Source organism: Typopeltis vanoorti, chromosome 13 (assembly GCF_054136105.1).
Source record: "Typopeltis vanoorti isolate ZY-2024b chromosome 13, IOZ_Tvanoo_1.0, whole genome shotgun sequence".
Classification (NCBI taxonomy): domain Eukaryota; kingdom Metazoa; phylum Arthropoda; class Arachnida; order Uropygi; family Thelyphonidae; genus Typopeltis; species Typopeltis vanoorti.
In genome coordinates, this window is record NC_143561.1 from 97,484,615 (window position 1) to 97,500,477 (window position 15,863).

At 34.2% G+C, this 15,863-nt stretch overlaps 1 protein-coding gene across 5 annotated transcripts in view; it reads right to left on the reverse strand.

Annotated features, from left to right (window-relative positions):
- The window catches only part of Mettl2 (methyltransferase-like protein), a 195,838-nt gene that overhangs the window by 87,577 nt on the left and 92,398 nt on the right, over positions 1 to 15,863 (reverse strand). For all 5 annotated transcript variants that reach the window (XR_016549219.1, XR_016549218.1, XM_090402287.1 and 2 more), the window contains exon 8: positions 14,581 to 14,706. Coding sequence is in view for 3 of the 5 variants with exons in the window: in XM_090402287.1 (XP_090258413.1) it covers positions 14,581 to 14,706 (126 nt within the window). In the remaining 2 variants the exon portion in view is untranslated. The remainder of the gene's footprint in view (positions 1 to 14,580; positions 14,707 to 15,863) is intronic.

Consider the following 15,863-nt stretch of genomic DNA (forward strand, 5'->3'; position numbering starts at 1 on the left):
AACATACAACAACTTATTGTCAACATATGTTGACAATAAGTGCTACTACAATGCAGCACTAACTGCTCTATAGTAGCACAATGATTTTTCCCCCCTTAATATCATGCAGACAATGAAACATTGAGTATATAACATTTTTATATTGATACTTAAGTTATTTCTTTTTAATTTTGTGCATTCTCAATTTATGTATTAATAAAAATTACTATAATTATTAACACAATTAAAGCAAAAATAACCATGTCAATGTATACATTTTAAAAAACATATCTCTTCTGTAAACAGTTTAATTCTTTTATGTATGTTCTGTATGTATAATAATCTTATTGTATAGTGGATATAAACAGACAGGAAGAACTGTCACAGAGTATCAAATACATTGCAGGCACAAGGCACTTTATACACTCCTGGATGAGGCTAAGGATAGAGTTTGTCCTTAAGAGAGTGGATATTTGTGTAGCACTTTGGCCAATATGCACCATAAATTTTACCCTGAATTTAAGGAACAAGAATATATATGGCAGGGAGATGTATTTTTACCTATTTTATAATTGTAGACATTGGCTAATTAGAGAACTGAGTTCGGTGGTAAGAGTTGTCACTTGCACAAGGAGTTTTAGTCCCATGAATCAGCATTATTAAGATCTTATAAACTGGATAAAGGGATTTTATGTATTTTTTACTATGTATGTGTTTGTGTCTTTCTATAATGAAAAAATGACAGTGAACCATTTGAAAGACGCAATTAATGTGGCAAGGAGGAGTAGACAGTTATAGTTATTTGATTGTTTTACAGTTAAATGCATTGGATGCTGGATGTTTAAATGCACTGAAAGTGTATCTGATGTGTCTGGAACACTAGCCCAAATTTGTTTTACGATTCTCACCCACAAAAAGTTATAAATCTATTAACATTAGCACCATGGGCATGGGGGGAGGGCTAAGGCTTTTTTCCCCATTTTTTTACTTGTTTTATATATATATATATATATAATTCAATTCTTACTTGGTCTAGAAATCCTGCTCTAGAAACTAAATGGAACTTTTTCAAACCACTTCAGGCTTCCGATAATCAGGGTGTTGTGGTCTCATACCGTATGATGAAATTCATCTACTAACTAAAGACAATCACATACATCTGTGCCCATAGTGGGATTCCAACTCACAACCTGTTGGTTAGAGAACAGATTGACCAGAAACCACTGGGTCAACCAAGTCAGTAGAAATAGCAAAATATCAAATAAGTGCAGGTTTGATTGTAAATACATATTAACCTACCTCCCACACACACACAAACACACATAATATATAGTCACTTCTCACCATAACATTGGAAGAGTTCATTATAGTAATTTCCTTTGAAACAGAATTCTGTTTATGGGGCCGTGGACTTTTATTTGGTGGTTTGTTATAAAGTGTTTGCTAAAGTGAGAGTTAACTGCATATATATATATACTATCATTGCAAAACTATTGTCTTTAATTTTTATGTAACAATACTGGAACAGTATTGTTACATAAAAAGGTTTAAAATGAAGATATGTAGTTTTACAGAAGATGCAAAGTTGGAAAAAAATTATGAAGAGTGGAGTAAATGTTGTGGTTCTTATAGGAGGATATGAACAGAATATGTGGGCAAGTGAGAAATTATCAGTTTAGCACTACAAAGTAAGGTTTTAAAAACTTGGAAGGAAAGGATAGGATGAAGAGCATACAACTGGTGGCATGATATCTTGTAGGAGGTGGAAGAGATAAAGGATCTTGGAGTAACAGAGGAATTTAAAGGATGCATTACTAAAACTGTAAGAGCAGCACTGTTTTTTTTATATCAGTTTTTTGTGCACAGGTTGAAGAAATGCAATTTGCAGAGCCTTGTGGATAGTAGGAGAATATAGAAGCATAAGTTAGTATGAGGTTGTTACCAGATTAATGTGGAGGAGCTTTTTCACAGAATGGAAGGAGACAGCTTTGAACATGAGGAAGGTAAGCAAGAGAAGCAATTTTTTTTTTTTTTAAATGGAGCTTGTCTGGTAAGTGGATATCACTTGGAGTATAAAAATGGTGGATAATAAATTTAAGGCACAATTCAATGAGCTGTATGTGCACTAACTTTCCAATGAGCATGTTGACTCCATGTAGGTGTGATGATAATAATAAAGGAATATAATCTTCACATTTTAAACTAAATATCAACCTGCACCTGAAGACAACCTGCTCCAGGAGTGTATAAAGTACCTTTTTATATCTGCAGAGGAGCTTAGCTATGGAGAGGGTGATAGAACAACTGTTAGCATCTGCTTTTGAATATAAGAAATCATATGTTATCATAACTATGTCACAGAAGCCACTGCAGATCTGGAAGACTAATTTTGGAGTTAGTTTCAGCAATGAAGCACTTCTCTGATCTCAAATGTGGCTGCATTAATTTACCCAAATTTGTTGCTGCTTTGAGAGCACCTTCAGCCCAATGGCCATAGGTTATCTATATTTATAGCTCTAAAGATTGCACAATAGAATCCTTTCTTTCTTTTCATTTTTAGTTTTGAATGATTTTTACTTACACGATGTAGCACACTGTGGCAAGTGCCTTTGTATATTGAAATTTATTTTGTTTATGTGATATTGTGAGTTAATACTATACAATGATTTAATATTATTTTTTCTTCACAACAAAGTTGAACTGGTCACAGAATTATACACTTTATTTCAATAGTAAAGCAACAAATACCATGTCATCAATGACCTCTTAATGTGCTATACTTGGATTAAGGCAAAAACCATATGTTGAAATAAACAGCATGAATACATATATAACTAACTATAAATGTAGTTTAACATATCTACTTGACCAAAAGTCCAGATTACCTATACATATACATCTGACTCTTGTCTTCTCAAGGATTCAAAAATTATCAAGTTACTCATATTGCCAGTTCCTACTTACCAGTGGTGGAGTCTGAAAATATAAACTAGCAAAGATGAAACCACCTAGTGTTTTTGTTTTCTATTAGTTTGGCATTATGAATATACCAAGAAACATAAGCATCTGACCACGAAGTTGCACAGCTGATGTTACTCTTTGATGCTTTTTGCATTTATAGACAAATCTATTCAACACAGGTTCACGGGATCTCAAATGGAATATATTTATTCCTGCTTGGGGCTTTATCTCAATTGAAACAGAAATGCTCCCATTCTGATGTTGGCTTATTGCTGTAATATTAGTGACTCACAAGTCACTAATATAAAGCCAAGTTATGTTAATAAAAAAGTTTTCAAATAGGAAATTTATTTGAAAACCTTATTAGATAATTTTTAAGTTAATTACTTCAGATACAACTCTGAAGGATGTATTTCATGTTATTCTCATTTATTATTATTTTTGCATGACTCTTTCTCATTATATACTATTGTATCATCATTTGATAGAATTGCCTTTATGATCTGACAATCTCGCAGATTAGACTACCCCTCCCCCATCTCTTATATTGACTCTGTCCCTGGGTATAAAACACACCAAGTGTAATACCTATTGCTCTGATAAGTACTAATAGGTGAATGTAAATGGCTAACATAATACTATAGTACTTATTCTATAAGAAAAATGAAAATCAAACTAATTTTTTATTAGTTCCTAATTCATAAACTGTCAAATGAATTCTAGATATAAATATGATATTAATTTTTTTTCATTTAAAGTAATGATTTATGCTAAGCATGAATGACATTAATGTAATGATTTTAGCAATGTGACAATAGGTAGTTTACCACCAGACAATGAAAATCATTACCATTATAAAATCATTACAAACACAAAAATCATAGTGGAATTTGAACTGCATTGTATCCAAGAAGACTGGGTAGCAATTCAAGTTTGATTAAACTACACCCAGCATACAAGCTGAAGTATTTTGAGATATTCAGAGTAGGTATACAACTTTTTGTTTTTAAAGCTTAAAGCATGATAGCTTTGTGGTCTGATCACTGCATTTTCTCTATTCATTTGGGTAATGAAAATACTAGCTAGTTAAAATATTAAGATCTGCTGTACAATTTTAACATAATTAGAAGAAACACACATATAAACCACAGTGAAAATTATTTAATTGTAAATATTTCCTCCTAGGAAATATTTACAATTAAATAATTTTCATTGTGGAGATATTTATATTTACAATTAAATAATTTTCACTGTGGTTTATACGTGTGTTTCTTCTAATTATGAATGCACCACTCGTTATTTAAAAAAATTTTAACATAACTTAGCAGAACAAGTAGCAGCAGCCTACTGGAAACTTACTGTCCCCCCCCCCCCCCATTAACTAAAATAAATTACTGCAAGCAAATTTGACAAAAAAAAAAATAAATAAATAAAAAAAAATAACCTTCAAGGTATATAATTGGGTAAAATACTAAGATAACAAAAATGAATTCCTTTTTAGTAAAGATGTGTTAAAACTGCAAAGTGAAATTATTTTAAGAGATTCACCAAATATGAATATAAAGACTCAATAAAAGAACTGATTCTAGTGTAATCTTTGGTAAAAAGAGAAAATGCACTATACACTATATATTGAAATTTCAGACTGATAAATTACAAAAAAATTATGATTGCTGAACAGAAATTGAAACTATATTCCCCATTCCTCTACATCTCCATGCTTATGCCACAGAGCGCGCACACACACATATATATATAAAGCAAGTTACTAAATGGTCATAAAGAATTATAATCCGCTTTAAATATGTGTTTATAATACAAATACAGATTAATCACAAAAATGAATATGTTCGTTTTTGTGAATCATCCATTGTTCATTCTAAAATTTTGGATACTGAAATTATATTCAAATTGTTGATTTTTTTTTGTGTAAGTGGATGAAATAGTCAATTCACAAATAAACTACATTCATTCACACTTGACAAAATGTGTTTATACACATTTAATGGCACAGGAAAAAAAAATTGCAGAAAAAGCTAGTTTGAAGTATGACTGTAGTAGTACATGTACCAATATATATATATATATATATATATATATAATACTAATTTTGTTGTGTCCTGAAGGCAAATTACAGTTGTAAATAATTGTATCTATAAAATGTATAAATATGTATTTAATAACCACTGCTTGATATTTGGGAATAGTATGTCTGTATTTTGTCTTTCTCAGTGTAATTCACCTATTTCAATAAATTTCACCTATTTATTACTTTGGTGAAGACAAAACTGAAAAGGCAGCATCTACTGTAATTACAATAAATTCATTTAACATTCTCGTTGTTGTTCATTTCAAGGAAGGCTTATCAGTATACATTAAACCTGTCGAAAATTTTAGGTTTGTCCAAGATCACCCTCCCCTGCTGCCAAAAAAAAAAAAAAAAAATAATAATAATAAAGTAAGTAGTTAATTTTGAAATAAATAATGATGACATATTTACTTTTTCTTTCTATTGCCTGGAAAATAGTATTTGTAGTAATTTCTATGTCAATAGGAAAGCCCAAGTTTAAATGCTGGCAAAAGATTTTGTCATAGAAAAACTACTCTGATTTGCAAAGGTAAACTCTTTATCAGGTTCACCTTTTACTATCAAACAAAATATTTATTCCTCACTCACCATATCCTTTATAAATTTTTAAAGAGATGGCCACTTGCTCTTCTATACCTGCTCCAGCCATGCTAACATTTTACTAGAATCTATCCAGCTAGGAAGAAAAATGTCTCTATGTCAACACTGTTCTTTTTAACAAACTCAATGTCATTTATAGTCTCTCATTCTAGAAGTTTCCAAAAACTAATGGGGTAAGAGAATATCACTGCTACCAGTGATTTTCAGAAAGAGCAATACTGCATTTATCCATTTCTAAACAAGTTCTCTTGAGTGAACATTAAATGAAGACTATGCCTGCCTCTGCTTACTGGCCAATAATGTTCTAGTCAGGACTCATGCAAAGGCAATACTTATAACAGAAACCAAACATGATAATGACTGTTTGAAATGTTGCACTAATACTAATTTTGTTCATATTATTTTTTTTTACAAATCAGTGTATGGTTGCTCTCTCTTAGCTAAAGTTGAAAAAATCCAGGTAGGGATTGATCAAATCATTACATAAAGGAATGATTTCCACTTTTGCCAGTATCCTTTTCATGAATGCACTAATCCTGTTTTTGCAATTGTCTCATCATCCTGAACTTCCTGTCCACCAGTTCTCCAAAGGTCCCCATAAATTTCTTGCAATGTAATTGTACTAAGAGACATGTGTCTTACAGTAATTTAAGTGGCATTGAACTTTGCTTTAATTTAATTTTACAGGTGGTTTAAAAGTAGCATTAAGATTGTAATAGTGTAAGATTCTGTTTATTTTATATTTTATCTCATACACCCTTTAATGTATGGGATAGCTACGGTTTTACTGTAATCTATATTATTTGCAATTTTCGATGAAATTTTATGAACAACTTCATCGATGGTATCTTTGCTATAGCTATTGTTTATAAATGTATTGCTAGTAATTTGTAATTCTTGTTTAAGAGCTTGTTCATTAGAGCAAATAGTTAAAGATCTGTTTCTGAGGGTGTTAATGACTCTCAGATTTTGTGAAGAGTAGTGATAAGAGTTAGGATGCATATATTGGCCGATATGTACAGCTTGCGGTAGACATGTGTGAAGATGTGTGACCAGTGTAGGCAGGAAAGGAACTGACTTTTGATTTTCAATTTCAATAGTAAGGTGTTTAAAGTTTGTTGGTGGTGTGGCTAGATAACGAAAATATCATCAACATATCTAAGCCAAACTGTAGGTTTTAAAGTAAAGGAATCTAGAGCATGTTGCCCCGTCCATATAAAAAAGTTAGCAAAATTGGGGGGGGGGGGGGGGGTAATCATCAACCCACAGCTGTACCTTCTTTTTGTAGGTAAAAATTATTTTATCACACAAAGTAACTAGAATGTAGGTTTTTTGGTTTCATATTGAGTGGTCGTGTAATTTAGCACGCTTGTGAAATTAGTGATTTTTCATCAGAAAATTAGAGTATTATAGTGTATTAGTGTAAATTTTTGTGTTTTTAGAGTATTCATATATTTATAACATTTTTATTGTGATATTGTCGGCATGGTATCAACATGATGAACAATGGTGGCAAAAACCATGTTGTCCAGCGATTTGAATTTGCAGGATATCATTCAGTGCAGTGTATGCAAAATGTATGCATTGAGAAAATTAATGAATATGTGGAAGGCAATTGAAACTGGAGCGAGAAGGTTTTGAAAGTGAGTGTCTGTTAGGTGACGAGAATGCAACAAATACCGATGATAAGATGGAAAATGATGTTAATAATGTCAAACATGCGGCTGTGGAAATGGAGAAGAACGAAATGAATATCAACAAAGACAAAGTGCAAAACTGAAAAACTGCAGAAGCAGCAAGCATTATTACACTGAAAAAATAAAAGAAGCATGTGATCCGAAAGAATAATAAAGATCAGCTGAACAAACAAGAAAAACAAGTTAAGGAGAAAATTGTGTATGGAGACTCATAATCAAGGAAGTACTTAACAAAAGTATGAAAAAAATCGCGTTTCCTGGGAGCAAAAATTCACGATATTAGCCATGCCATCCGGATGCAAAAAGGTAATTGAAAAGAAATTATCTTGGTTGGTACCAGTGATTTGAGAGGTGAGAAGTATTCTATGAGGGAGGATGTAAAGGAGAAGAGGCAAAACTTAAGAGTGAGATGGTGAAGATTGTAGGTCTCCTACCATACTATGATAGAAGCGAACTGAGGAGGAGAGCATTTGATAGCCAATGAGTCTATATGTAGATTGTGCAAAAGGAATGATCCTGAATTTGTGGATCCATGGCCTCTGTTTGATGGAAAGAAGGATTTGTATAGTGGGGTGGACTGCATCTGAATGGTTTTGGTGTTAGGTGTCTGGAGCTTTGTTCACTGAGCATGCTGACGTGCAAATTCAGGGAAGCTTAAGCAATTATGGTGGAAGCAAGTGAGTTTGTGTGAAGGCACCCATGAAGCGAGTGAGGAATCTAGTCTCTCAAGAAAAAATATTGAATAGGATAGTCAATTCAGAAAGGTAAAGGTGGGTGGAGGAATAAAGGGATGTTGCCGTTTCTATATACTAATGCCAGAAGTATCAGGAACAAGAGGGAGGAACTTTTGGCACTGGTTAGCACAACCTCACCAAAAGTTATAGGCATTAGTGAAACTTGACCAACAGCAGATACTGTAGTTACAGGGATTGAATGTGAAGGGTTTAGTATTTTCAGGGAAGATAGGATGGGGGGAGGAGTACTGCTACTGATGATAGCAGATGAATTGCAACCAAAAAGAATAGGAGACAGGTGGGAGGATGGCTGTTCGTTTGAAGCAATCTGGTGTGAGATATGACACTGGTTAAGTGGATAGGGTGGTGGCTACTGGACAGATATCAAAAAGTGGTATATGGAGGATGAATAATATTATTAAGCACGAGCTGCAGATTATGGACAGATTCGAGGCAAAAACAGGTGGCTAGTGGTATGCCACAAGGTTCAGTGCTGGGACAATTGCTGTTTAATTTGTACATAAATGATATAGGAAATAACCTGAAAGGAAATATTCAGATGATGCAAAATTAGGTAGCTTAATAGTTAATCAAGGTGATGTGGAGAGCTTGCAAGAAGATTTAAATAGGCTGTCAGTATGGGCAAAAGTTAATGGGTATCAGTTTAATGTCGAGAAATGTAAAGTTATGTATTTTGGGATATATAGATTACAAGCTGTGTATCACATTGATAGCACTGTACTCCAGGAAATAGATGAAGCTAGAGATTTAGGAGTGGTGGTGGTAGACAGAGAGTTCCAGTTTAGAGGACATATTCCTAAGGTTTGCTGAATTAGCCCATAAGATTACTTGGCTAGTGAAGAACACATTAACAAATAGAAATAAGGAAGTTGTAATTGCTCTTTATAAGGCCTTGATAAGCCCACATCTGGATTACTGTGCTCTGCTCAAGTCTGGTCCGTTGGGTTTCTTGGGGATGAGGAAGAAGTGGAGAGAATTCCACAGGCCACTCATCAAGATGGTGAATGGCTTGTGTAATGTTCCCTATGAGGATAGATTGAAGGTGTGTGGATTGCAGAAGTTGGTTGATAGGAGAAAAAGAGGGGATATGATAGAAGCATTTAAGTTGCTTAAAGGATTTATGCCGGCCTGGTTGCTCAAATGGTTAGTGTGTCAGCTCTCCAGCCAACAGGTTCGAATCCTGCCGTGGGCATGGATGTTTGTGATTGTCTTACAAACTTTCTGTGGAAAGGGTATCTGCGACCCTACCACAAGACATCATTGCCAAAATCATGTGAGGCACGGCAGTGACCATACGGCATCTACGGACATCAAATGTGAAAAAATTTTTTTTAAAGGATTTTATAGGATAAATGCAGGGGAAATGTTTCAGTACTTGGCTAGTGGGACCAGAACAAGGAGTGATCAGTAAGGGTGTGAGGATTAATTTTTTGCCTGGAGAGTGTGAATGAGTAGAATGGGTTGCCAGAGTCAGTTGTGAGTGATGTCTGTTAATGGGTTCAAGGAGAGGTATGATAGATTATGGGATAGATTAGGTCTCCCACGATGAGTCTTCAGACTCCAGGAAGGTGTCCATATAATAATAATAATAATGTAGTACATGGACAAAGAGAGCCGTAATATTGGATAAAATTTTGTTCTGTAAGAGAAGCATCATGTTACTGATTGGTATATTTGTGAAAAGGGCAAAAACACCAAAACTGACTAATAATCATCTTTGCCGAATGTTATTTTTTTAACTTTGTTTATAAAGTGTTCTATCTTCTTTATATAGGAGGAGGAATGACCTATTAACTCCTTGAGTGTTGATGCTAATTTGTTGGCTAGGTAATAAGGCTGTCTATACCTTCAACTATTGGCTGAAGCATAACATTTTTGTAATTATGTTTCCATAATTTTTAATAATAAATACTGAACACTGTATAACTATGAAGGAAAAGAAACTTATCTTGATTGGCGACTGGAATATTATCAAAAGAGAGGGAGAGTGAAGCAAGATCTTTCTTCCAAGAAAACAAGACTGAACTGTGTTTTGGCAGAACTGAATTCACTGGCAAGGAGAATTGTAGTGTAGTGGCATCAGCAAAAATATGAACAGGAATTTAGCTTAGTTTAGATACAAAGGAATTAAGCTACAAAGAGAGGAAGATATTATTGTAGCTTGGTAAGAAATCATCATGCCAGATTCAAGCAAATGATTTGGAAATATTAACAGAGAGACCATGTGAGTTTCTCTAAACTTTGCCATGACTTGTGTCCAAAAGTTAGTAAGGTCAGCTATAGGAGATCTGCTGTGGAATGAGAGTGGCATAATCCATTGCTACTAATTAATGGGTCTCCGAATAGTGAAATGACTTTTCCTTTATTTTCCAGAGTATTGAGGTGACAGCAATGGGACAATAGTTTGATGGCTGCATAGGTGCCCCTGTAACTCAATCACTTTTGATGATGCCCTTCAAATGGAAAGACCTGGGTTCAAATCCCATCTAGGACATGAAGAACCTTTACCGATGTTTTTCAACTGAAGGTGAATTAGCTGGTTTCATATGGTAATGGGGTTCCACCCCCTCCTCCTGGAAATGAGTTTTTCATCCTGCAACCAGGGAAAACAACTAGGAGAACACAGACACAACTACATTACAACCAAAAACTTCATATCGGTTTCATAAATGGTGCTGTATGACTTCACGATCATTGTATCATCATATGCTCAATAAATAAATAAATAGCATTATGAAAGTGACATTAAATATTAAATATTTAAAATGAAAACTAAACATACTATGTGGTATCTGGTATTCATCATCCAGTGAAGAGTATGCCAAATGCTGCAGACATCTAGAGCGTCTAACATTTTCAAGGGCATAGCATTTCTGCACGGTGCCTGCTAGATAATGTACAAGACTAAAACTCATGGGAATGCATATAGGAGGCTACCTAATCAACTGGCACATAATTTTGCCATCTGCATGGTTAGACATGTAGTGGTGAGCACTATCGAGGCAATATTATGGCATGGAAACTTGATGCTGTGTCAACAACATGTCTAGGAGTATTTACTCACATGGTATGTTTCTCTGCTATTTTCTCTTTGCCTCTGAAACAAACAGCTATATCTCTGCATTTAAAAAATAAATCTCTTTAAAAATAAAAAAAACTCCCAAAACGTTTAAAAAAAAACTCAAAAATCCTTCCAAAAAATCTCTTCCACATTCACTGTATAAACACTAACTTAAACAGTGTGCATCATCACCTACAGACATGATTTGTTTTTGAATGAATGCCAAACTGCCAGAGTAACCATAGTCCATCTTAACTGTCCAAACTACACTCTGATTCCTTTCATCATAAGGGTGGTAGCTATGCTTTTGTGCAATTAAATATTCCATGCTAGAGAATGCCTGGCAAGGAATATCGGATCTCCTCCGATTTAAGATTTCTTTGTCTTTCATTATGTATTGTTCTGCTGTCTTTACTGCTCTCCCAATTCTGAAAATCATTCTAACCAATTTGACTTCTTTTCCTTGAAATTAGATTTCCAATAATCCAACTATCTTAAGACTGAAGTCCTCTTGTCTTGTGACTTTAATGTCCACAACTGGTTAACTTTTCCAATTCCATTGATCAAGTCAGAAGCGAAGCTGGAGGTATTTCGTGCAAGCAAATTGATCATCTACAAATCAGAATACCTGACAATCCTCACCCCCTAAACACTGGATTTTTCTTAACCAGTTCACCTTCTATGTACTGTTGAAGTGACCATTCTTTGCAGCAATTCAGATCAACAATCTCACTGAAAAACTATAGAATGATATGTATGTCACAGTAAAATAAATTTATTATATAAATATTTCGTCTTGCATATTGTAAGACATCATCAGTACAAACAATGAACAACAATAAGGACCTCATTCCAATATGGATAATTTTTGTAACAAGATCACAGCATACCTCAGTAATCTGAGAACTAGGACAAATTCTTGATAAAGTTAACAAGATTAGTAATAACAGAGGACTTCAACTCAATCTTAGCAAGACAAAGATTATGGTTCTCAAAGGAAATACCAACAGGGAAGCTCTTGAGAAACAAGTGTACTTTAATGGAGAAAGAATTGAGGAAGTCAGCAAGTTTGAGTACCTGGGATCCATTTATTAATGTGAAGAATTGCTGTTCAGAACATCAGAAGAAGATTAGGAATGGCTAAAACAACAGTCAGCGACCCTGTCTAAAATCTGGAAGGATGAATCTATCTCTATGGGAACAAAGCTGAGGATTTTGGATGCAGTTTCCCAGCAGTGACTTATGGATGGGAGACTTGGAACCTAAAAAAGTCAGATAAGAAAAGAATAGCTGCTTTTGAAATGTGGTGTTACAGAAGGCTGTTGAGGATATCATATACTGAAAGTCGTACAAATGAATGGGTATTAGAAAAGATCAGTAGAACTTTAAGGAGGGCTTCTCAGAACAGTAATAGAAGGTAAAGTTCCTGGCAGTCTACCCCTTCCTCTTTTTCCAGAGGAAGGGTTAGACCAATGAAATGGTGTGTGTGTGTGTGTGGAGTGACTGATCTTCAGAGAGTTGAAGCCGCCAGAAAAGCATACAACAGGACTACATGGCGAGGCCTGGTATGGCACATCACCAAGCATTGGAGTATGGCATCTGTGGATGCCCGGTGAACATATGGATGGATGATCACAACAAACACTGGAGCTGAAGAATGGAAACAGTAGTCTAATCATGAGCTTGGAGATCATTCCACTTGCTTAAAGGACACATTGTTCTTCCTTGTTGTTTGTACTGATGATGTTTTACAATATGTAAGGTAAAATAAATTTATTATGTAAATATTTTATCTTAAAGAATACTACCTTGTGTCCTTTAAGAAAGCAGAAAGATCTCCAAGATTATTCCTCATGATCAGACTACTGTTTCCATTCTTCAGCTCTAGTGTGTGTGTTGTAATCTTGTTACAAAAATTACCCATATTGGAATGAGGGCCTTCATTCTGTTTGAAATTCCCATCCAATATCCAAACAGTTTTTCAAGCTGTTCCAAGAAAAATAATCATAAGTGGCTTGGGGAAAAAAAAAAAAATCTCCAGCTTTACTCACAGCCTAAACACTGATGACAGCAACATTTGCAAAATTATCATTAACAGGGATAAGTCAGATTTTCAAAAGGTTAAATGTAGTAAATCTGCTTGTTGCACTAATGGAAATTATGCCTTCTGATCCCTTGCAAAAAATGTTAGGGGGCAATTTCTGCCAATGCTCCTACCTCTCCCTCTTTCTCACCCATATGAGTCTTGTAACATCACCTAAAGATAAAGTTGACTTCCTGTATTCATCCCTCTCACCAACTCCTGCATGGATGACCAAAACAAATCACCCCTTCTTTACCTGGAGCAAAGCTGACCTCCTGTATTCATTCCTCTCACCAACTCCTGCATGGATGACCAAAACAAATCACCCCTTCTTTACCTGGAGCAAAGCTGACCTCCTGTATTCATTCCTCTCACCAACTCCTGCATGGATGACCAAAACAAATCACCCTTCTTTACCTGGAGCATTGCATTGCATGCTTCCTAGAAAAACATCTGAAGATTCTTTCTGGGAATATCTGCCTTTCCAGAGCTATGTTTGTGGAAATGCCATACAATGGGGAAAGTGAGGTTGACTTGGCTTGGAGATTTGTCATATATACTGCACATCACCAGCCCATTAATGGCCCCAATATCTATCTCTGTTCTTTAGTTCTGTTCTGTAATGTAATGATGTTATAGGTTCTGCCACTTCTTGGCTTGTAAAAATGATATAAAAAAATTACCAGTTTTGTAAGTAAGCAAATTTATGCATATACCTAATCTTCAATAACATAATATTACAGTGCATTTTTTGCCTCCAAGTAGTAACTCTAAATTTGGATCTAGAAATTATTACCATTAAATTACAACTATTCAAGCAGCCTGTTAACAGACAACTGTGCAGAAATAGTAATGAAAGAATTTCATTACTAAATTTAATTTTTCTAATTAAATTTAGAATGATTTCTAAATCCCATAATTCAACATAAATATGTATGTTATAATCATAACAGATATAACTGTTTCAAAAATATTTAATTTTGGAACACTTTTAGCAGACCCCATGAAATGAGTAATGATGAATCACCTATAGCATTTTTACCAGTGTATCCTACAAGTGCCACTTTTAGAAATTTTTACACTGGTGACTATTCAAATTTATGCATATGTGTACAAAGAAATTGGTAGTCTAATGGTTTTTAATATATAGTTTTTAATGACGTCCAATCCCCAGCAATATAAGTATCAAGAAAATGGCGTGTCTTTGTCTAATCAAAATAATTAAAATTATTCATTTCATGATTCAACTTTTTACCACATGTGACAGTTAACATACTTCTATTATATAAATAAAATTACAGCAGACCATAATGTAAAAAGTTCTCAAAATTAATCTCACTACACAACTGGCTTACGATATTTAGCCTGAATCCATACACGGTACATTTTTAAAAGTTTTCCTCGGTTAACTTGTAAACGATGGTCAACTAGATTTTGCTCTTTCTCCAATCCAGCAGTGCTAAATAATGTGTGAACATCCTCTAAATTAAAAGAAAGAAAAGCAATGAATCAACAAATTTTTATTTGACATACTGAAAAATGGAGAGTGCAATCAATTTTAGCAATGTGAATCTATAGTAAAGCTAAATTCTATAAATGTATTGCCATACTGTAATGATTGTGTGCACATGCTATATCCACCAAATGGAGAAGCCATTCCTCAAATACTATTCAATAACTTTGCATTATGCAACTATCCTTTCCTTATTATGAAGTCGAAAGTTATGTGCATTGCATGCACACACACACACATGCACAAAATCACATCTTTGGATCTGTAAAACAGGATACCCTGAGTTATCTTAGCCTTGGTCCACGTACACATTGGTATATTACAGGTTTTCCAGTATTTGTGGGTGAACAGAACTATTTTTATGGAGGGCTTTTCAAATTCATTATTATAAAAAAATCAAATTTTTATATTATGTACTGCTTAAACATTCCTTTAACAGTAGCCTTATCAGATTTATGATGGAATATGTTGCAAAACAAAGACAAATCAATCCTTCACTAACAGTACAAAACAGTTGATTACTAAGTGATCTAATATAACACTGGCAATACACGCATGGAAACAAAAAGTCAACTGTCATTACCTATATTTTGTGAGCTAATGTAACACCTCTACAAGATACAGTGATAGGTATTATGGAGTTTTACCAAATGCCATGCAATGACTAAAATGATTGTCTTTTAAATGGTAATTTTTTGTTTTATTATATACTAAGCTCCTGTTTTAAGTTTTATATGGCAATCCCACTAGAGAAGATTGAAAACCTACAATAAATAACTTAGTATTCAAGGCACTGAGAGGCAAAGACTTAGGCAAATTAGAACCTCAGTTCTAGCATCCAAACCCTACTTAAGCGAAGTGATGATGTGGTTCAGGGAAATAAAAATTATCTACGCACTTAAGTATTCTAACAATCACATTTTTATGTACAATGGTCAAGTCAGGATGAATATACAGGGTGGTTCAAAATTCCATGTACAAACTTTGAGGGGAAGTAGAGAACATCAAAATCAACCATATTCACATAGGAAACCATGACCGGAAATGCCACTAGAAGGTACTAACAGGGACAGACACAAAGATACAGAAATAATACAAGGCAGTAAGTAATGTAAAAAACTTTAT